Source organism: Cetorhinus maximus, chromosome 3 (assembly GCF_964194155.1).
Source record: "Cetorhinus maximus chromosome 3, sCetMax3.hap1.1, whole genome shotgun sequence".
Taxonomy (NCBI): Eukaryota; Metazoa; Chordata; class Chondrichthyes; order Lamniformes; family Cetorhinidae; genus Cetorhinus; species Cetorhinus maximus.
The window spans coordinates 133,981,197-134,005,345 of NC_135881.1; the positions used below are offsets into that span (position 1 = coordinate 133,981,197).

Below are 24,149 nucleotides of genomic sequence, written 5' to 3' on the forward strand. Positions count from 1 at the left end.
GTAGGTTGCATGATTAAGGAATTAGTTTCTATATTTAAAAAAAACGTATTGCTGGAAAAACTCAGCAGGTCAGGCAGCATCTGTGGAGAGAGAGAAACAGAGTTAATGTTTCAAAACAAAAATACCTGGAAAAACTCAGCAGGTCTGGCAGCATCTGCGGAGAGGAGCACAGTTAACGTTGCGAGTCCGAATGACCCTTCAACAGAACTAAGTAAAAATAGAAGAGAGGTGAAATATAAGCTGGTTTAAGGTTGGGGGGGGGGGGGGGGGGGGGGGGAGAAGAAGAAGAAGAAGAAGAGCTGGCTAGAGGACCAGTGATAGTTGGAGATAACCAAAAGATGTCATAGACAAAAGGACAAAGCTTAATGTTTCAAGTCCAGTATGACTCTTCTTTGAAACTCAAAACTTTGGGTTCTGAAGAAGAGTCATATTGGACTTGAAATGTTAACTCTGTTTCTCTCTCTCCACAGATGCTACCAGACCTGCTGAGTTTTTCCAGCACTTTGTTTCTATTTCAGATATCCAGCATCTGCAACATTTTGCTTTTATTTTGGTCTCTATATTAGTTTTTTTTTGTATAGCAGAAGTAGACTACTTCTAAATGAGTTGTGCATGTTTTAAAATGATTTAATATGCTGTTGTCCTAAATATTTGTAAAATTCAATGATTAGGATCAGTGCAGGATACAAATGACAAAATTTGTCTGAACATTCCTTTCTAGTCAGCATCTTTTATACTGTATTTTTTTTAGTTCTGTGATCATATGCCAGTGAACTTTACATTTAGATTTCTATCTATTCCCTCTTTTTTTTCTCTCTTTTCCTCTTCCACAATTGTGCCATGTTCTGTCTTGCTTCCCTGAATGTACTCTGACTGACTGACTAACTAAGTTGCAGATAAGTATACAATTATGAAGAGTCCAGATAATGGATGCTTGCATTATTAAGGTTACCTGAATACACTGCAAAATGTATTAACCCTGTGAAATAAGGAGTTTGCCCCTGCCCAAAATTTCTTCTCTCCTTAAGATGTTCAATCATATAAGAGTATAATTCTAAGAGTCTTGATTAGACCTCTGTTATCCAAGGCCATGTTCTTCACATAAAACCTAAATAATGATTATTTGCAAACTGTGAGAGAATTCTAATCTCAACTGAGAATGAAGGATTTGCTAGATAATCAGCAGCAGCAGGAATCGTGCTGATTTTTCCTCCCCTTCCCTCCCCACCCAACCCTTTACACTGAAGCTGCTTCTGGCTGTCCATTACAGCCTTAGCTGGGATCAATTTTCTTGGCACAAACCAGCGACATCACCACATCATAGTGGCCATTGTGATGAAAGCATTCTACAGACAATTGTCAGATTGGAGGGAAGGCTTGTGAGGAAAGAAATTAAACTATGAACAATTTTGACTTTAAGATAACATCTATAAATGCAGACATTAAGGTAATAGAAAAATAAATCTGTATAACTTAGCCTGGAACTGAAGAAGTTTCAAATTTTTTTTGCTGTCTTCATTTCCTAAAAATTCTGGACTGAGCATTGTCATTATGACACAGGCCATTCAGCCCCCTAAGTCCATACCAGCATTCTGTAGAGCAATCCATTCAGTCCCACTCCCCCATTCTGTCCCCTTAGCCCTGCAAATTTATTTCCCTCAAGTGCCTACTCAATTTCCTTTTGAAATCAATGATTGTCTCCACTTCCACTACCCTCATGGGCAGTGAGTTCCAGGTCATTACCACTCTCTGCGTGAAAAGTTCTTCCTCACATCTCCCCTGTATCTTTTACCTTAAACCTCTCCTAGCCCTTGTACCCATAACTAATGAGCAGCTTTTTGTTGTCTACTTTAATTAAATGTGCCATAATCTTGTACACCTTTATCAAATCTCCCCTCAACCTCCTTTGGTCCAGGGAGAACAACCCCAGCTTCTCTATCCTAACCTTGTATGTAAAACCCCTTATCTCTCGAACCATTTTTGTAAACCTCCTCTGCACCTTTTCAAGGACCCTCACATCCTTCCTAAAATGTGGTAACCACAACTAGTTGTGGCCTAACCAGAGCTTTATTAAGGTTCAGCATAACTTGCCTGTTTTTGTACTCAATACCTCTACTCATGAAGCCCATCATCCCATATGCTTTTTGAATTACTCTATCAATATGTTCTGCACCTTCAATAATCTATGCACATGAGCCCCCAGGTCCCTCTGTTCTTCCACACTCTCTTTTCAAACTTTGCCATTAAGTCTATATTGCCTCTCCCTATCCCTTCTGCCAAAATGCATCACCTAATACTTGTGTGTTAGATTTCATTTATCACTTGTCTGCCTGTTCTACTAGCCAATAAATGTCCTGTTGCAGTACATTGGTATCATTTCTCACTGTTTGCCACACCTCCAAGTTTGGAATCATTGGCAAAATTTGAAATTTAATTCTGTATTCCAATATACAATTCCTTCATATATCAAAAAAACGCTGTGGTGCCAGCAGTGATCCTTTGGTAACAGCACTGTCTACAATCCTCCGGCCTGAAAAACAACCATTTACCACAACTCGCTGCTTCCTTTCCTTATGCCAGTTTTTTTGTCCAAGCTGACACTGATCTCCTATTCCCTGAGCCTCAACTTGTTAATCAGCCTTTTATGTGGTACTTTGTCAAACACTTAAAATCCATAGACAACATCCTTTGCTTTGCCTCCTTCAATCTTCTCTGTAACTCTTCTTAAAAAGTCAATTAGATTAGTCAATCTGTCTTTTACAATTCAGTGCCAGCTCTGCTTAATGAGCTCAGAACTCAACAAGCACTTGTTGATCTTTTCCCTAATTACTATTCTAAAAACTTAGCCACCACTGGTGCTAAACTGACCAGCCTGTGGTTACTGGAATGCACTTGCATCCTTTCTTGAATAAGGATGCCACATTTGCCACTCTCCAATCTTTTGACACCTCTCCCATATCTGGGCAAGCCAATCTGCCAGTAACCTGGGCTGCAAGCCATCCAGACTAGGTGATTTATCACTCAAGCATAGTCAGCCTTTCCAGTCCATCCTTTCTATTCATTTTCACCCCATCCATTACCTCATAGAGTCATAGTTACTCTGGCACAGAAGGAGGCTATTCAACCCATTGAGTCCACTGTGGCTCTCTGTACCTCAATCATCTCCCATTCTACCCGTATTTTGTCAGCATCCTCTTCCTTAGTAAACATGAATGCAAAGCACTCTTTAAGTATTCTAGCATTCTACTGCAACTCTAAGCATACATCACCTCCTTTGTCTCTGATAGGACCTACCCTGGCTGTAACTCTCATGTGTGTGCCAGTAGAAGATTTTTGGGCTCCCTTTTATGTTAACTGTCATTTTATTCTCTCATTCTCTTTTCACTTCTTTCAAATTATTGTATATGGCCTGGTTCTCACTTGAAGGATCCACTTCACATGCATAAAATGTTCTCTCTTTTCATATTTTCTATTTCCTTTGTCTTTCAAGGAGCCCTGATTTTTGGTTCCCCTACCGTCTGCCATTGTTGAAATTTGTTTAGAATCATTATTTTTACACTTGTATATTTTCAAAAGTTCAAATTATATCATGCCAAAAATATCTTGGCTGTACCAGGTGACCAAAGAATAGTTTTGCAAATCAGGTATAACCTCAAATTCACTGGAAGTTTACTGTAGAGTACTTCAAGTAGCTGATTTTCCCCTTCCTTAAGGATAGTTATAATGCCCCTGCTGCCACTTCAACTAATATTCATTGATTTAGCACAGACTGGAAATCAATCTTCTGCTCTGTTTAGCTGCATTTAGCAAATGAGTTGAGTAGTGTGATTTCAATGTTACTTATTCACAGCTTTAAAAAAAAAAGAGTTAGATTGAAAAATGGATGTTGCTTGGGTTAGTTCAGACTGTCAACGCCAAGAACCTGGCTTTGAATTCAACCCACTAATGGATTTGAAAGTCCTTTTTCTACTAAGTGTTGTACGTGAAATGAATGTTGATCTTCAGAACCCTGAAGTTGCCACTCAATATCACTGCAATGCAACATTGAGACTTGGGTTGTGGAGCTGAATGATTACGTAGAACATAAAGGCTAACACACAAATGAAAAAAGTACAGCATCCCTGATGATGACATTATTCACCTTTGAGACCAAAATTTGTCAGCTTCAAGAAAAAGTGATCGAATCAAGCAGAAATGTTAACTTTCCACAGAATGATCCAATGGTGTCTTTAAAGAGCTTTTTCTATCAGGACATTTCTCGGGGGAAAAAAATGGCTATAAAAACTTTTGAGTAACATGAATATCAGTTGATTTGTTTGTTTATTCCTGAGCATTTTTTTCGTGATGTATACTACCAAAGATTCTGGCTTGAAAGGGTGAATGAGTTGAATTAACATATCCCTGCTGATGTTGAATGATAGGTGAATTTATTACAATAGCTGAAATCATAATTTGTTAAGGCCCATTTGTTTGTTTGACTAATTCTTGCTTTTTAAAAATAAAGTTGTTTTCAAAAGGGTCTTAACTGCGAGAGTCCATGTTCCAGTTTGTGTATTAATTTGCACGCCTTTTTTTTTAAGCTGGCCTAACCTTGAGCTCTGTTAAAGTATGTTTGTTTAAAAAGCATCCCAGCAATGGTGAACTAAAAGCAGTCTACATTGGGTCTTGCATTTAACACGTCCGTCATGTCATATCTCTTAAAAGGGTTACACCTAAAATTGTGACCTCAGAGTCATTGTATCATATGGTGCTATATTTCATAGCCCTACTTATCCATAAGGCAAGCAATTAATGACTGGCTGAAATAAGCACTTCACTATCAGATTATCAGTCAAGAATCTGATTGGATAAGTATTAGGGCAGCAAACTATAGTTTCTGTTTTTTTTAAAGCTAAGATTCATCAATGGGAACATACCATAAAACCAACCAAATTGCTGAAATGTCTTCATGTGGTTGTCATTCCAGCATTTTCCTTCATTGAAGTAAATGCACACAACTAGAAATAACACTTACAGGTTAAGCATTAAAAAAACTATGTAGTTCTTGATCATTAAATAATCAATGTCACTGCTCAGCTTAACGTTATAGATGTTTGCTAGAAGCTTTCCCCCATGTTAGCCTGTGCTTCCATATGGAGCCCAGGGTTTGAATTGGGAATTGCAACCCAGCTTTGAGTGCTGAGGATAAATGCAGTGTTTGGGATGGAAATGCTTGATGGGAGTTACAGCTTTCGCCTCCTTCTATAGAACTAACAAGTTTTAGCTGTAGGTGCGTGAGTTGCAAAAATGAAAGACTGTAAACAGTGTGGGGCAGAAGTGGTGGGGGAACAAAGCATGGTTTCATTTTTCAATGTTTTATACAGTTTAAGGTGTCATATGAAAAGTTGATGGTTACAATAGGTTTGTTTTTGAGGCGTACTGATATTTGACCCGAGTTGAGCCGCATGTGCCCAGAGTTAGTGCTTCCTAGACAATGGCAAATCGACACTAGTCCAGCAGGGGATGGGGGTAGCACCTGGGTACAACAATGGGCCATAACTTCTGAACTCCCCAGCTTTGGATTTGGGGGGTACCCCAAAGATGCACTTGGAAACCCCTCGAGGAACTTCAAAGGTCAGGGTTTGCACAACATTGCCCAGAAGTGCAAATTTCCACTGGGCAATTGCCCTGCTCTGGGAACCATCCAAAAATGTGATTTAAATCGCCACCTTCGGATGGTTCCGGCTGTGTTACACAAATAGTTACTCAGAAAAAGTTAGAAGAATTAAAACCTTTTCTAACTTCCGGGTAACTATTGTAAAGACACAAACCGCCCCCCTGCCCAGATTCCACATGGGATTCCTCCTGACCCACCTCCCCCCCCCCCCCCCCCCAACAATCCCCCGGGCCTGTCAATTGCAATTGCAATCGGACCTTTAAATCTACCTGGATTGCAGCAGCTAGTGCTGTAAAAAACAGGGGGGCGTGCCCTTCTTCAATCCAACTCCGCTGGACTGCGGCGCTGGGTTTCAGAGACGGCTGCGCTAACTGGATCCTGCCTGGCATGAGTCAGAAGGTCGGGCAAGGTAGGCACAGAAGAAATTTTGCATAAGTAATCCGACACTGATTGCTACTCCAATGAAGTTATGGCCCAATATTTGAATGTTGGTTTCAGCATGTATTAAAAATATTTGTGGGCAATGAGGAGAGAAAAACCCTTTAGGACCCTATAAATAACAGAAAGACAAGAATGTTTTGTGCATAGAATAAACAAAGAAAAGTTCTTACTAAGTAGTTCTTAAATAGTATTATAAATATTATCTCTAAATATCGTTTTCAGTAGCTGTAAAGTGGGCAATATTTTTACCTTGTATCATGCCAGTTATTATTGCATTCCTTTCATCAATTTGCTGTACTATAGCAATGGGGAAACTTCTGCTAGATTTTACATGGAATATACAGCACAGAAACAGGCCATTGGCCCACGCATTAAATGATGGTGTTTATGCTCCCCTGATGCTTCCTCATCTAACTCTGTCAGTATAACTCTCCATTCCCTTCTTCCTCATCTGGCCTCCCCTTAACTCAGCACCTCCCAAACTATTTTCCAATGTTGACCCTATTTTAACACTTGAAAACGATTGTGACTACAGATGCCAGCAAAAACTAAACAGCAATAAAACAGCATTGTAATATTCAGTATATGATTATTAAATTTCATGCATTTATAAATTAAAGCATAAATGCTTATAAATATGAAAACCTGCATTTTTAAAGTACTTTGTAAAAATGTTATTTTGTGTACTCATCAGTCCTTTACTTATCTGAGCTGCTCCAGCTCATAGCCCTTGGCCAAGAAGCAGTATCTAGAGACGTGCAGGGTAAGGGCAGGTCTGGACACCACCTGGGCCTTGGTGCTAGTGGGGAAGTTTGCTCATGACCCAAATGCTATCTCTGTGATCCCCTTTGGGGTCACGAACCACAGTTTGGGAACAACTGCTTCAAATGCACCAATACAATTTGCCTCAACCACTCGTTGTGGTAGCAAGTTCCACATGCTCATCATTCTCTTGATAAATAAGTTCCTTCTCAATTCCCTATTTGATTTCTTGGTAACTATCTTCTTTTGATATCTAGCTTTTGCTCTTCCCTACAAGTGGAAACATGTGTCCACCCTATCAAAATGTCTGTGATTTGTTCTGCTGCAGGATCACAGTAAACATAAACCATGCTGTAGGTTGTGGCAACCCATGAGAAATGCCGCAGAAGACCACTAATATCTGTTAAACATTTGGCATACTGTTTAATTATTTTCATAGTTTTTAAAATCAGATGCATTTGTTTTATTTGTCTTTGATAGCAAGGATTCATGTTTTGAATTAGGACCTTTTGATTTGCACATAAAACATTGGTTGTGAATTTTATTATAAAAATATGAACGTCCACATTTTTCGCGTTCTGGATAGGCTGTAGACAACATCCGGTGATAGAGAAAGAAGTGCCGATATCTTGGCCTGTAACTCTCAGACTCCAGGCCATCGTAACTGGGGATTGCCAAAAGATGCACTGGGGAACGCGCCCCCCACCAGCCAATGCATTATTTTAAAAGAAAATTTTAAACATGCATATAAGGCTGAGACATAAAAGAAACCACAAAATTTAATCTTTTGCACATTTTAAATGTATTAAGTACATTTTCCATACAGAATTAGAAGGGTGTATACCATAGAGACATACATGTGCAAAAATTATTCTATCTAACGAAAAGTCTTGATTTCTGAAGTCACTCGAAACTTTACTCCTTTATAGATGCTGCAGGAGTTCCTCAGGGTAGTGTCCTCGGCCCAACCATCTTCAGTTCCTTCATCAATGACCTTCCTTCCGTCATAAGGTCAGAAGTGGGGATGTTCGCTGATGATTGCTCAGTGTTCAGCAACGTTTGTGACCCCTCAGATACTGAAGTAGTGCATGTCCAAAGGCAGCAAGACCTGGACAATATCCAGTCTCGGGCTGACAAGTAACAATCATACCACACAAGTGCAAGGTAATGACCATTTCCAACGAGAGAGAATCTAACCATTGCTCCTTGACTTTCAATGGCATCACCATCACTGAATCCCCACCCCCGGCCACCCTGTCAACATCCTTGGGGTTACCATTGACCAGAAACTGAACTGGACTATCCACATAAACACTGGCTACAAGAGCAGGTCAGAGGCTAGGGATCCTGCAGTGAGTCACTCACCTCCTGACTTCCCAAAGCCTGTCCGCCATTACAAGGCACAGGTCAGGAGTGTGATGGAATATTCTGCAATTGCCTGGATGAGTGCAGCTCCAGTAACCCTCAAGAAGCTTGACACCATCCAGGACAAAGCAGCCTGCTTGATTGGCACCCCATTCACAGACATTCACTCCCTCCACACTGATGAATAGTGACAGCAATATGTACCATCTACAAAATGAACTGCAGAAACTCACCAAGGCTCCTTAGGCAATACCTTCCAAACCCTCAACCGCTACCATCTAGAAGGGCAAGGGCAGCAGATACATGGGAACACAGCACCTGGAAGGTCCCCTCCAAGCCACTCACCATCCTGACTTGAAAATATATTGCCATTCCTTCACTGTCGCTAGGTCAAAATCCTGGAACTCCCTTCTTAACACCACTGCTGGTGTACCTACATCCCAGAGACTGCAGCGGTTCAAGAAGACAGCTCACCACCACCTTGTCAAGGACAATTAGGGATGGGCAATAAATTCTGGCCTAGCCAGCGCCGCCCACATCCCGTAAATACATTTTTAAAAATGCTGAACAACATGTGTAATTACAGCATGTCCTGTTTCTATTTCGGTCAGTGGTCAGTTTCTTGTATCCGTTCCACATTTGATAAATTGTCAGTGAAATCAATTGAAAAAGTACAAATGAAAGAAATTTGAAATAACACATTCAATTCCTTCATTTCTATTTTTCTATGTAATCTTTTTATCAAGGGTTTAGTGGAGCATTGGCTTGTGACTTGGTGCAGCAGTAAAAATTCCATCTGTGATTATCAGTTCAATTCCCTAGGAGAGTTTTAACAAGCAATCAATTTTGACAAGCTTGTCACAGTCCTGATAAGGTCCAACGATGTTAACATCTGTCCTTTCACCAAAGATCTCTTTTTGTAATTCTCAGAGATGCTGGGTTAACAAGTTGTCATCGCCTCTTACCCCTCAAGCCAAGTATGCATGTACATTGTTAATGTGCTGAACTGGATGCAGCTGAGAGTTTCGGTGCAATTCAAATAGATTTTAAATGACCCTATTTTTTTTAAAAAGTGGCCATCCCCTGGTAGCTGTCACTTTATAACCCACTCTATCACCTACATAGAGAAATTACTGTATTTATGAGATCAGAACTTTAATTAAATCAATTTTCATTATTGATTTTTTCCTTACACTCAAATGGGCAAAGGTTCAAAATAATCAAGTTATTTGTTATAATCACAAGTGTATGTTTTTAAAGTGTCATTTAATGTTACTAAGATAGACTGATAATTAATAAAAATATATAGGTTAATAACATGAGTTTGTGCTAACAAATGCATGCTTAAAACAAATGTACTGTTTAACCCCTTAGATACTGCAACAATAAATTAAATGGAACAGATTCTAACAACAAAAAGAATTGCAAAAGAATTACCTTTATTATTATACTTTTACTAAGTCTTCTTAGAATGTAGCAAAGCATACTCTATTAGCTATTGCAACAAGGGAGCAATTAACTGAAAGGTTCCTTAAATGCAATTCATTTAATAGGCATTGCAATAATTGTTGGTTTGAGGTTCTTTTAGTTTGGAATTGACACTTGTTCAGTTGAAGACCAGGCTTCTCTTGTGGATTATGAGTGTTTATGATAGTAGGAGCTGATACATGGAAGATCAAAATAATTGATGTAGACTCTAACTAGTAAATGTTTGGTTAAACCTGTGAAAGCTGTAACACCATTCTTTGATTTTGGCAAAATAGAAACTTTAAAATAATTCAGTGTGTACTATTGAAGTGATGAAAATGTTTCTTAGGTGGAAGGAGTAACAACCATGAGTGGATTAGCTTCATACAGAAGTATTTGGTCTTGATTCAAGTTGCATTATGTTTATGAAATTATTTGAGTAAGAATCCTCTTTTGTTAGTGCCAAGCAGCAGTGAAGGGTGAGGAAGAGCAAAACTGGAGCCTCCAACCTATGTGTATGTAGAGTAACAAACCAAAAGATTGGAGAAGAATAGGAAAAATGCATCTTTGCATCCTCTCTCTGAAAGATGACAACTGTTTTATGCGTTCATTGTAAAAATTATTCTCTTCCTCTTCAGTTATTTCTCCTTCCATTCTTTGTACAGTGTTACAAAATCATTCTATATCAGATGATCTGCTCTCTGATCTGTCAGTGTCATTCTTAGGAAGAAATTTATAAAAGCAGGGCTATTTTGATTTCCTCGTTTTTATTTCATTTCTTTCTGCTTTTGATTGAGAAGCCAATTAATGCCCACTTGTTGTATGCTCTGACCTGAAATAAGGAACTACACTGAAGTAATCCTGTATGCTAAATAATGTCCAATAAGCCAAATAAACACTGTTGAAGTGTACATAGTTCTAACATTCAATAGATGGATGATAATATCATAAAAATCTTTTTATTCAATCTTAAAAGTTAAACAGCAATAAAATAGTTAATCCTTTGGACCAGAAAGGTGTTACTTGCTTTTGTTTAGTTCAGAATGCTAAAGTAGCCTTAACACTTTTTTTCCCCTACTTTACAAGTATGTTTTGAAATTTCAACTTGCTTAGTTTTATTTTCTTGAATTATTTAGTGGCCTATTGGGATTGAGATTTTGTGTTCTTTTTGAAGTTTTCTTGAATAATTGGAATATTCATTGAGAAATAATTGTGCATAGTTCCTGGTGTACTGTGCATCAGTGATGTTCAACAGAAATTGCTGATTAGCCACATGCAATAATCTTAATAGAATGCATGCGTTCTCACAATACAGGTAGTTTACCTATATGTATACATTCACTAAGCAAACATCTGCTATCATTCAGTAACCAAAAAGCAAAGCACCCACAGTGATCAAAGAACTTGCACACATTGCTTTATGTTCTCCAATGTAATTAACAAATGCACAGAAAGGTTAAAGATACATATGCATTGTGAATTATGCATATTGCGACCACAAGTCTGATGGCAGTGTTTATTACTCTTTTTTATAATGAGCTGTATCTGGGTTTCCAATTCGCCACATGTGGGTTGCACCTAAGTTATTGGATGATGTTGTAGATCATAGGTGAAAAATCCCCTGATATGTTTGTGGGACGGGAGCACATTTGAAATAGAACATTGATTGAACAATTAATTTCAGCAGGTAGAAAGGGAAAACCATTTGTCATTCCTATTTAACCCCTTTACTCTTCGTCCACTCCCATCAAAATTTTATGGCTTAAATCCCAAATGTGATTTTTGTTTTATATTGATGTTAAAAGTAGATGGAAATTCAACATGGTCAGGTGTAAAATGTTTCTTATCAGAACAAAAAATATGTAATATAAGTACTCTATTAACAATGTTGAAATAGCTAACACTGAAAGAGGTTTTGAGAGTCTTTGCATCTGTTGCAATAAAATTTACTACCACTACAGAGCAGCAATTGATAATGCAATTTGAATGCTACACTGAACAGCCAGGATGTTAACAACAATGAGGATGAAATCCTGCTCAAAATATATAGTCTGGCCAAATTTTGTGTACTATACCTGTTTCTGCTCGCTGAGACATGAGGCAAGTATTCAAGAATTACAGGTTGTGCAAAGCAGAGTAATGAGGCTGCTTCCTAGTGTCAAGCGGCGTTCTGAAAATAGACAGCAGAAACTCAAACTTTTCGTCCTCCAAGGGAGGCGCCTGAAAAGTAGAGACATATTGGTAGTAAATGACAAGCAGAGAGTAAATCTAAAGAATTAAACACCTTAGCCAAGAATGGGGCTAGAAAAATAGTTTCTAACCAATTAAAGAAACAATTTAAGGTTGAGATCAGCATGCCAAGAATGATTTTTTTTTGTAAAAAATATACTTTATTCATAAAATATCTTCAATCACATTCCAAACCATTTCAAAAACAACATTACAAGGGTACAATCCAGGTTAAACTTTTACAAAATGTATCACCAGGTGCATCAGTACAAACAATATTACAATCATTTACAGCCTTTCATTTTGATCTGTACAGCCCGAGGGGCTCTAAACAGTTCCCAGTCTCTCGGTGCGCTGTGGTAGAAAGGTCTTAGACAGCGACCCTTCCCCATTGCGCCTTTGCGGCAGCTGCCCCAAGCTTTAGTGCGTCCCTCAGCACGTAGTCCTGGACTTTGGATTGTGCCAGTCCGCAACAATCGGTCGGGGACAACTCTTTGTGCTGGGAGACCAACAAGTTTCGGGCAGACCAAAGCGCGTCTTTCACCGAGTTGATGATCCTCCAGCTGCAGTCGATGTTTGTCTCGGTGTGTGTCCCTGGGAACAGCCCGTAGAGCACAGAGTCCTGTGTCACAGAACTGCTCGGGATGAACCTCGACAGCAACCACTGCATCTCTCTCCAGACTTTCTTTGCAAAGGCACAATCCACAAGGAGGTGAACAACGGTCTCTTCCCCACCACAGCCACCTCGAGGGCAACATGCAGAGGGGGTGAGCCTCCTGGCGTGTAGGAAGGATCTGACGGGGAGGGCCTTTCTCACCACCAGCCAAGCTACGTCTTGGTGCTTGTTGGAAAGTTCTGGCGATGAGGTATTCTGCCAAATGACTTTGACAGTCTGCTCGGGGAACCATCCCACAGGGTCCACCCTCTCCTTTTCCCTCAGGGCCTCTAGGACGTTACGTGCTGACCACTGCCTGATGGACTTGTGGTCAAAGGTGTTTTTCTGCATAAATTTTTCCACCAGGGACAGGTGGTACGGCACGGTCCAACTACTTGGAGCGTTCCGCGGCAGCGTGGCCAGACCCATCCTTCGCAACACCGGGGACAGGTAGAACCTCAGCACGTAGTGACACTTGGTGTTTGCGTACTGAGGGTCTACGCACCGCTTGATGCAGCCACACACAAAGGTGGCCATCAGTATGAGGGCGATGTTGGGCACGTTTTTTCCCCCTTTATCTAGAGGCTTGTACATCGCGTCCCTGCGGACACGATCCAGTTTCGACCTCCAGATAAAGCGGAAGATGGCTCGAGTGATCGCCATCGCGCAGGAGTCTGGAATGGGCCAGACCTGCGCCACGTACAGCAACAGCGAGAGTACCTCACACCTGATGACCAGGTTCTTTCCCGCAATGGAGAGGGAGCGTCGCTCCCACATGCCCAGTTTCCTTTTCACCATAGCCACTCGCTCCTTCCAGTTTCTAACGCATGCCCTGGTCCCTCCGAACCATATCCCCAGCACCTTCAGGCCGTCAGCCCTGACAGTGAAGGGGACAAAGGATCGGTCAGCCCAGTTCCCAAAGAACATGGCCTCGCTCTTCCCACGATTTACCTTGGCTCCCGAGGCCAGCATGCCAAGAATGATGCATTACATGGAATATCCAGCACAGAAATAGGGCATTGTGGTCAGCCAGTTCGTGCCAACATTTATGCTCCACTTGAACCTCTTTGCATCCTCTTGTTTGCATCCCTGCTCACTATATTAGCATAACCCTTTTATTCCCTTTCCCTCATTTGTTTATCTAGTTTACCCTAAAATGCATCTATACTGTTCACCTCAACTACTCCCTGTACTGGCAATGAACCCAGGAATTGTTCCACCGGTAGACTGGTGGAGGCAAAATCCCTGGAAGCATTTAAGAAACAATTTGATGTTGTGGTGGTGGGACTGTATAGACTATATAAATGCATGATGTTGATGTATTATTGAATGAATTAGTTAAAATGTGCTCAGTGCCCCTCTTCGCAGATTTATCTTCAATCGATGCGTGATTCCTCGTAAATACGTAGAAACATAGAAAATAGGAGCAGGGTAGGCCATTCGGCCTTTCGAGCCTGCTCCGCCATTCCTTATGATCATGGCTGATCATACAACTCAATAGCCTGCTCCTGCTTTCTCCCCATATCCTTTGATCCTTTTTGCCCCAAGAGTTATATCTAACTCCTTCTTGAAAACACATAATGTTTTGGCCTCAACTACTTTCTGTGGTAGCAAATTCCACAGGCTCACCATTCTCTGGGTGAAGAAATTTCTCCTCATTTCAGTCCTAAATGTTCTACCCCGTATCCTCAGACTGTGACCCCTGGTTCTGGACCCCCAGCCGTCGGGAACATCCATCCTGCATCTACCCTGTCTAGCCCGGTTAGAATTTTATAGGTTTCTGTGAGATCCCCCCTCATTCTTCTGAACTCCAGTGAATATAATCCTAACCAACTCAATCTCTCCTCATGTCAGTCCTGCCATCCCAGGAATCAGTCTGGTAAACCTTCGCTGAACTCCTTCTAGAGTAAGAATATCCTTCCTCAGATAAGGAGACCAAAACTGCGCACACTTCCAAGGCCCTGTATAATTGCAGCAAGACATCCCTGCTCCTGTACTCGAATCCTCTCGTTATGAAGGCCAACATACCGTTTGCCTTCTTTACCGCCTTCTGCACCTGCATGCTTACCTTCAACGACTCGTGTACGAGGACACCTAGGTCTCGTTGCACATTCCCCTCTCTCAATTTATAGCCATTCAGATAATCTGCCTTCCTGTTTTTGCTACCAAAGTGGATAACCTCACATTTATCTACATTATATTGCATCTGCCGTACATTTGCCCACTCACTCAGCTTGTCCGAATCACCCTGAAGCATCTCTGCACCTTCCTCACAGCTCACCCTCCCACCCAGCTTTGTGTCATCTGCAAATTTGGAGATATTACATTTAGATCCCTCATCTAAATCATTAATGTATATTGTGAATAGCTGGGGTCCCAGCATCAATCCCTGCGGTACCCCAGTAGTCAATGCCTGCCATTCAGAAAAAGACCCGTTTATTCCTACTCTTTGTTTCCTGTCTGCCAACCAGTTTTCTATCCATCTCAATACATTACCCCCAATCCCATGTGCTTTAATTTTACATGCTAATCTCTTATGTGGGACTTTGTCAAAAGCCTTCTGAAAGTCCAAATAAACCACATCCAATGGTTTCCCCTCCTCAACTCTACTTGTTACATTCCGAAAAATTCCAGTAGATTTGTCAAGCATGATTTCCCTTTCGTAAATCCATGCTGACTCTGTCCGATTCTGCCACTGTTTTCCAAGTGCTCAGCTACTAAATCTTTTATTATGGACTCTAGAATTTTCCCCACTACCGACGTCAGGTTGACTGGTCTATAATTCCCTGTTTTCTCTCTACCTCCCTTTTTAAATAGTCGGGTTACATTAGCTACCCTCCAATCTGTAGGAACTGTTCCAGAGTTTATAGAATCTCGGAAGATTTGACCACCAATGCATCCACTATTTCTAGGCCACTTCCTTAAGTACAGTGGGACGTAGATTATCAGGCCCTGGGGATTTATCAGCCTTCAATCCCATCAATTTCTCCAACACCATTTCCCACTAATACTGATTTCTTTCAGTTCCTCCCTCTCACTAAACCCTGTGTTCCCCAACATCTCTGGATGTTATTTGTGACCTCCTTTGTGAAGACAGAACCAAAGCATGTATTTAGTTGGTCAGCCATTTCTTTGTTCCCCTTTATAAATTCCCCCGTTTCAGACTGTAAGGGACCTACATTTGTCTTCACCAATCTTTTTCCCTTCACATACCTATAGAAACTTTTACAGTCAGTTTTTATGTTCCCCGCAAGCTTACTCTCGTACTCTATTTTCCCCTTCTGAATCAATCCCTTGGTCCTCCTTTGCTGAATTCTAAAGTGCACCCAATCCTCAGCTCTGTTGTTTTTTTCTGGCCAATTTGTATGCCTCTTCCTTGGATCTGATACTATCTCTAATTTCCCTTGTAAGCCATGGTTTGGCCACCTTTCCTATTTTACTTTTGCACCAGACAGGAATAAATAAATGTTGCAGTTCACCCGTGCGCTTTTTGAACGTTTGCCATTGCCTATCCACTGTCATCCCTTTAAGTAACGTTTCCCAATCCATCATAGCCATAGACTGAGTAGCCCTGAATAATGTGTATATTAAATATTATGGGCACATTGTCTTTACACATTACAAATGATGCAAAGTACAGAGCATACTTTTAAATTGATTCCTTCCACTTAATACAGAAAGGGATGTCTTGTGGGTAGATTATATTTGCTTTTGCCATGCAGTACGTTGTGTGTAGTTGGCCTTCAAGCTGTGTAACCACAGTTCTTATTGGTCCTAACTCAATATAGGTTATCTACGATAGTGCAACATCTGGTACCATTGCACACATGGGTATTTTTTGGAATAACCAGCATTTAGTTGCACTGATTTTGCATTAATGCATGCATATCTAGATAATGTCTTCATACAAGAATCTCAAAAAGTTAGCATGCGGGTACAGCAAATGATTAGGAAGGCAAATGGAATGTTGGCATTTATTGCAAGGGGAATGGAATATATAAGTAGAGAAGTTTTACTGCAGCTGTACAAAAAGTATATTTGTTTATAAACAGAATTTTGGAAGTGCATCAGATATTCTTCGAAATTAGCACTTGTTGGAAAAACATACCTGAAGTTACAGTATATAGAACATGAATATTGAGAATGGTTCATTTCATTTTCTTGTGTGAATAGGTTGGTTGGAGCACTGCTCGTGATTACTATACATTTTTGTGGTCTCAAGTGCCAGAAAATTATGCAGAAGGAATTTCTTTTAATCGTGTCATCGTTTTCCAAGGTAAGCAAACTCAAACACATGTTTGATAGATTTCAGAGCTGTGTCTTTTTTTTAAAGTTACTTGTCTAGCATGAAGTTAAAATACTGTGGAAAGCTGAAATAAAAACAGCAAATGCTGGAAATACTGAGCAAGCCAGGCAGCACCCGTGGAGATGAACTTTGGTCATGTATTTCACCAGTGCATTCTTTGGATGTTTTGGTGCATTTGACTGATGGTTTAGTTTAAAAGCAATTACTGTACATTGGCAACAGCATTAATGATTTGTCTAATTGTTTTGTGAATGTATGTTTTGCAATGATTTTTCATGGCCAAATTCCAATCTGATTGGCCGGCAGCTTTCCAAGGCAGAACGGAGAATGAGAACGGAAGTCCCACCTTATGCCAGTCAACACTCGTTAGAGCTTAAAATGGCATCAGGGCTGCTGGGGTTGGACATGATATGTTCCCCGCCAACTCCTTGAATGGCAGGGGCCAAGCCCCTGACATCCTGAAAATTCAGGCCCATGATTTGAAGCTGAGAAATTAACTACTAAGATTAACACTTTATAAAATTAAGTGAATTGGGGTCTTTAAAGTTAAGAAATATTTGCTGAAAAAAATTTCTATCTTGTAACAGGCTATTACCTTCCAAATGACGATGGAGAATTTTATCAGTTTTGCTATGTAACACATAAGGGAGAAATCAGAGGAGCAAGCACACCTTTTCAGTTCCGTGTGCCGTCTCCCACAGATGATCTGCTTACCATGGAAGATGACACCAACTCTGATATGCTGGTGGTGACAACAAAAACTAGCTTTCTTGAGGTAGGATGGTTCCAATTTTATTTTAATATAAAGGTTCGACATACATGCAAAGGCAACCAAGTGTACAGAATGCATTTAGATCTTCTCAAATATATTAATAGTGCATAGGCTTCGAATGCACCTTTGTCTACACCTTTTGAGAACTATCATTAAAATCTTTTGATTCTTTTAATATTACCATTATCTCCTCCTATCCAAAATGCAGCAAGTTGAAAGACTACTTCACCAAATCTGGAACCCTATGCTGCCAATATAATTGAACACTTTGGATTCAGTTGTATCAACTGACTACATAATGAACCAGTATGCATTTGTAGCATTCAAAATTGCTACTTCATTTAAATTCAACATTTTCTACTTTTGTACTGCAATTATAAAGCATATCTACTGGTCAGTCAGGAGCTACTCATTGGTTAAATTGAGCTCTCTCAGTGGCCTATTGTGTAAGGCACTTTCTGGCAATTTCTGTTCGGAAGTAATTGGATTGGTACAGTTGACTCATCGTTCCTGGTTTTGGGGAACTTGGGATTCCTGCTCCACCCACTATCCGTGCTGGAATATGTATGAATGCATGAAATAGAACATAAGAAATAGAATCTGGAGTAGGCCAGCAAGATCATAGCTGATCATAGCTCCACCTTTCTGTACTATTCCCCTATCCCTTAGTATCAACCTCTGTCTTGAATATATTTAGCAAATGAGCATGCACAACCACCTGGGGCAAATAAGATTCATCAAGAATATCCATGTGCCTAAGCTCAGAGAAGAAGAATAGATTATGTACCCCAGAAACACAATATTACAGATGCTCGGGTCCTAGAACAAAGAACAACGAAAAGTACAGCACAGGAACAGGCCCTTCGGCCCTCCAAGCCTGCGCCGATCATATTGCCTGTCAAACTAAAACATTTTGCACTTCCGGGGTCCGTATCCCTCTATTCCCATCCTATTCATGTATTTGTCAAGCTGCCTTTTAAACACCACTATTGTACCTGCTTCCACCACCTCCTCTGGCAGCGAATTCCAGACACTCACTACCCTCTGCGTAAAAAAACTTGCCCCGCACATCTCCTATCAAGTTTTCTCCTCTCACCTTAAATCTATGTCCCCTAGTAATTGACTCTTCCACCCTGGGAAAAAGCTTCTGACTCTCTACTCTGTCCATGCCACTCATAATTTTGTAAACTTCTATCAAGTCGCCTCTCAATCTCCGCCGCTGTAGTGAGAACAATCCGAGTTTCTCCAACGTCCCCTCATAGCTAATAACTTCTAGACCAGGCAGCATCCTGGTAAACCACCTCTGCACCCTCTCCAATGCCTCCATATCCTTCTGGTAATGTGGCGACCAGAATTGCACGCAATATTCCAAGTGTGGCCTAACCAAGGTTCTATACAGCTGCAGCATGACTTCCCAGCTTTTTTACTCAATACCCCTGCCAGTGAAGGCAAGCATGCCATCTGCCTTCCTGACTACCTTATCCACCTGCGTTGCCACTTTCAGTGACCTGTGAACCTGTACACCCAGATCCCTCTGCCCGCCAATGCACTTAAGGGTTCTGCCATTTACTGTATAATTCCTACCTGTATTAGACCTTCCAAAATGCATTATCTCGCATTTGTCTGGATTAAACTCCATCTGCCATTTCTCTGCCCGAGTCTCCAACCGATCTATATCCCATTGTATCCTTTGACAATCCTCTTCACTATCTACAACTCCTCCAACCTTAGTGTCGTCTGCAAACTTACTAATTAGCCCAGTTACATTTTCCTCCAAATCATTTACGTATACTACAAACAGCAAAGGTCCCAGCACCGATCCCTGCGGAACACCACTAGTCACAGCTCTCCATTCAGAAAAGCACCCTTCCACTGCTACCCTCTGTCCTGATGAAAGGTCATCCACCTGAAGAATTAACTCTGTTTCTCTCTCCACAAATTCTATCTTAGCTGCTGAGTCTATTATAGCATTTTCTGAGATGGTGGCAGAGTGGGGGAATTTTCTTTTTCTCCCTCAATATTTTAGCCATCACAATAGGGTAGTGCCAGCTCTCCTGCTGTTATTGGTGAAAAGTGGGGCATCAATGGCTCAAGTTCACTTCCTTAATTATGCTTAGTGAAATGAGTTCAGCTGAGGCAGCTATAGAAGTACTGTTGTGTATAGGGGAGGAAAATCTAACAAAATTTTCCGCTTTAATTGCTGTCAAGTGATCCCTGATAGCTGTTAGGTGAAGACCAAATCAAACTTGGAAGTTTCTGAATAAAACATCAGAGGGTTGCCAGCGCTTGCAGAACTATGGCCAATAAGGAAATAACACCATCCGGATGGGCCTATATTTTCTGGAGTTTAGAAGAACATGAGGTGATCACATTGAACTTGCAAGATTCTCAAAGGGCTTAACAGAGTAGAACCTGAGAGGATGTTTCCCCTGACTTGGGGAATCTAGAACATGGGGCCACAGTCTCAAATAAGGGACTGATCATTTATGAGTGAGATAAGGAGAAATTACTTCATTCAAAGGGTTGTGAATCTTTGCAATTCTCTAGAGGGTTATGGATGTTCCATCACTGAATATATTTAAGGCTGAGATAGGCAGATTTTTGGTTTCTCAGTGAATCGGGGAATATGAAGAGTAGATGGGGGGAAAGTGGAATTGAAGGCGAAGATCGGCCATGATTGTCTTGAATGGCGGAGCAAGTTCGGTAGACCTTGTGCTCTACACCTCCTATTTCTTATGTTATGAAAATTGACAAACATTTGGACAATTTGCATCATTATACCATCTTGGTTAAATTATATTTTGTGGCCTTGTTCTGATGTCTAACCACATGCTACCTGCATTTTCAGGAAGTTTTATAAAGCAACATTTTCTTTATCAGATGCTCGCCACACTTCAGCATTGACCCACTAAAGCTAATCTTAGGTAGCTTAGTACAGTTGACTGTTTTTCGACTTCCAGTCAACCGCAGTTGTTGGCTTTAAATTTTGCATTTAATGTCAAGCATCTTTCTCAGTGACATGCCATAATTGATGTCTGGTATTTTCTGACATGTAGCTTTTATAAGTATAAAGCCTGCTCAGCCTCCGCAAAAAGGCCTCAAGCAACTGCCTTATTCACTGTAATGTTTAGTAGGCTACAAGAAAACTTGAGTTTTATTTCTCCAAGCATAGAGACCTCACTACAGTTTTGTCAGTATCATGACTAACCCAAAAAGTTTTGTCATGGGTCTGATAAATGAAGCTGTGAGTTAATTAACCTCCAGGGTTACAGCTTGCTTTTCTATTGTGGACAACGACAAAATCTGTATGGGAGCTTTTTCACTTTTACGCGTTTCTGCCCTTCTCTCCCGAAGACACTGACTTTGAGTATTGTTCCTGTGAGTGCTGCCTGCCCCATGACATGTCATACATGTTACTCCAGTGAACATTCATCTGGCAAAGGAAGAAGCTGGAGCCATTCTGTTTTCAACATAGGTTTATTAACAAAACTCAGTATAACATAAGTGCAGACTGCTTTTCCATTCCACATAGTTCTCCACACAGGTGGAAACTGGTTCTTGCTCTAACCTTTCCCCAATTAGCATCAGCTACTGTTAATCACTAGAGCAAGCACTCAATTGTCACAATATTTGCAGTATTAACTAATGACTATTTTCCCCTTAACATATTGAACAGGGTATACAGTTGCAGAAGATATCACATACAAGTTCAAATCTCTCCTTTTCCAACATCTGCATTGGCTGTATGCAAGAAGAGTATCCACAATAGCTTAGTGAGATTTTGGAGCGACAAAACTTTAATAGTTAGGTACATCTGGAGGCTGGCACACTGCTTCATTGCTGTACAAACACATGTTGGCATTAAAACCTTCTCTGCTCAACATTTCACAGGTGTGAAGAATGTATCGGCTATGTTCAGTAGCAGTGTGGTCAAATGCCTGTATGCTAAACTAGCATGATTTACTTTCGGTAACAGCTAACCAGAGATGGATGCTATGGTACCCATTTAGAACATGAGATTAACAAAGCTGTTCTGGAACAGTAACTCTGGATATCCTGCCTCTATATATCTCTTCTGACCAACTCTATATTCTGCCATAATTCTCGTAACTAAAACATGTGATTAAGTTGAAACTCGTGTTAGTTTTTAACCTGTTACTGACCAAGCAATACTTGGTTTTGGGCATGTTTTAGAATCTGCTGAGTTAGGTGGAAGCCAGAGATGACCACGATAATAGTTGACAGCAGCTGTGGCGATCGATTGAATTTTAATGTACTATAACCATCACAGCGGAATACCATTTGTATCAATAAGAATGCGATAAGAAAATAGTTCACAAGAAATCATTCTTGAAATTAGCCAAGAAATGTCAAAGCTGTCGTCATTTGATTTTCAGTCCCGATTGCAAAGTTTGGATTCCTGTTTGAATTTCTCTTTCAACGCTGAAATTAGCTTGTTGATGCAATATTATAAATTGGACTTCTAATTTATATATTCAGCAAAGGATTGAAGTGCTACTAAAGGAAAAAGAGGAGCTGTTGAAAACTAAATCTGGACTTGAAGAAGAAACTGTCCAATTAGGTGAGCGCCTGGAAAAATTTGAAAAAGAAATTCATCACGAGAAAGAGGTCTGTGACCAAATAAAAAAGGATTACAAGGTATGAATTTCAAATGAGTTTTAGAGTTCTGATTGTGTGTTTGTTGCACTTTGAATTGGAAAGAAAATCTCAGGAGTTAATTTTCTATTGTGTACTATTTCCGTTTTCTATCTGAAAAATGTAGCAATAAGTATTTTTATTGTATCCCATAAAATACTGTTACCTATTAGGTGGATGCCCAACTTATCTGTTGGCTTCTGACCTGAGCAGCCTTGATGAAGCTGTTCCTAGAGAAGGACTGAGCAGTTTTGTGGACTCCAGCGGAGGTGGTGCTTTACACTGGCCTGGGAGTCAAGCTGCATTTTTCCAATTCCAGAAAGTTTTCCAGCTACTGAGTGTAGAACAGCAGATATATTCCACATTATTTCTGGGTTGGGTATCTCTGGATTGAGTCATGGACCAGTCCTGAACCACAATACCTCTTTGAAGTGAGCAAAGTTACTCAATAATGTCAAGGCCCGCACATATATCTGCTATGTCTTAGCCTATCAAATAAATTGAGTACTTTTGTAACAAACATATCTTGTCCTGGCTGATATTTATCCCTCCACCATCATCATTAAAACAGATTATCTGGTTATTATTACATTGCTGTTGGTGGGATCTTGTGGTGCACAAATTGGTTGCCTCACTTCCTGCATTTGCAGCTCTATTACATTTCAATAAAGTACATGATTAACTGTAAAACGCTTTGGCATGTCCTGAAATTGTGATAAGTGTTATACACATACAAGTCTTTTTTTCTTTAACCCATTGCCATATCTTTTCAAGCAAATAGGAAAGTTCTTGGATTAGAAAGTACATTGCCCACTTAAGATGTTACTTTGTTTTTTAAGTTCTTGATAAATGTTTTCCAGTTGATCTGCCAGATTTTTAAAATCATTTTTAATTTTTAACCCTAAAAGTGCACAACTCAATAGTAATGGATTTCTGAGTAATGAGAGTTGCTAACTGGTTGCATGTCTTTAAAACTAAATTTGAATTTTTGAAGTTGAAGCAATAATTTTATTTTGAAGGAATGTATTTCAGTTTTTATGACTTGAAGTACAACTATTCCTTTTATTAAAAATTGCCTTTCAGCATAAAATGCTTATTTTGCATTCCAATTAATTCAGTTTAAAACCACAGAACAAAAATGCCATGAAAACCCAGCAGAGTAGTTTTACACTGCCCTTTAAACAATTGAGTATTTCTTGTATTACACTGAAGCAACTTAATAGTTATCATTTATAGCAGAAAAATAAGGCACCCTGTTGTGAAAGTGGAAATAAGTGAATTTGCATGAACTAAATCACCTAAGTACATGTTTATAACTAATTTATAGTTGGTGATATTAATGTGGTATGAGCACTTTGTGGCTTGTCCTTCTAATTGTTATATTTTTCACATAGATAAGAACCAGGCATAATCTTTCGAGCAGATGGGTTCTTTCAAGAACTCAATGGTCTGAATAGTTTGAAGCATTTCTGTATTTGAAACAAAATATATTAATTTTTTTGGATACATAACTAAGTTAGTCACATTCTGTTGGTAATGTTTTAAGTTTTTTTAAAAAGTGGTTAACAAATGTCAGTGTTCCTGATTTTTGGCTTGCAATTTTAGACAATACTTTCCCTTGATCTCAGTATGGTAAAATTAAAGATGTGGTTCCAAGTATAAAAGCAGATGGTGAATTTTGGTAATGACTCTTGTTGGACTCCTGAAGAAGTAGTGTTTATTTCCATAATAGCTCCATTCTACGGAATACCATCTGTTGCTAGGAAGGAGGATAAAGATCAAGAGGAAGGAAGAGAAAGGGAAAGGTGGTGTTTTAAGAGGGAAAAAATTATTTTAAGAA

The 24,149-nt window shown here is 39.9% G+C and overlaps 1 protein-coding gene across 2 annotated transcripts in view; it reads left to right on the plus strand.

Moving 5' to 3' along the window:
• The window catches only part of tax1bp1b (Tax1 (human T-cell leukemia virus type I) binding protein 1b), a 711,119-nt gene that overhangs the window by 591,271 nt on the left and 95,699 nt on the right, over window positions 1-24,149 (plus strand). For both annotated transcript variants that reach the window (XM_078539019.1, XM_078539018.1), the window contains exons 3-5: window positions 16,749-16,851; window positions 17,469-17,656; window positions 22,154-22,312. In XM_078539019.1, the coding sequence (XP_078395145.1) occupies window positions 16,749-16,851; window positions 17,469-17,656; window positions 22,154-22,312 (450 nt within the window). The remainder of the gene's footprint in view (window positions 1-16,748; window positions 16,852-17,468; window positions 17,657-22,153; window positions 22,313-24,149) is intronic.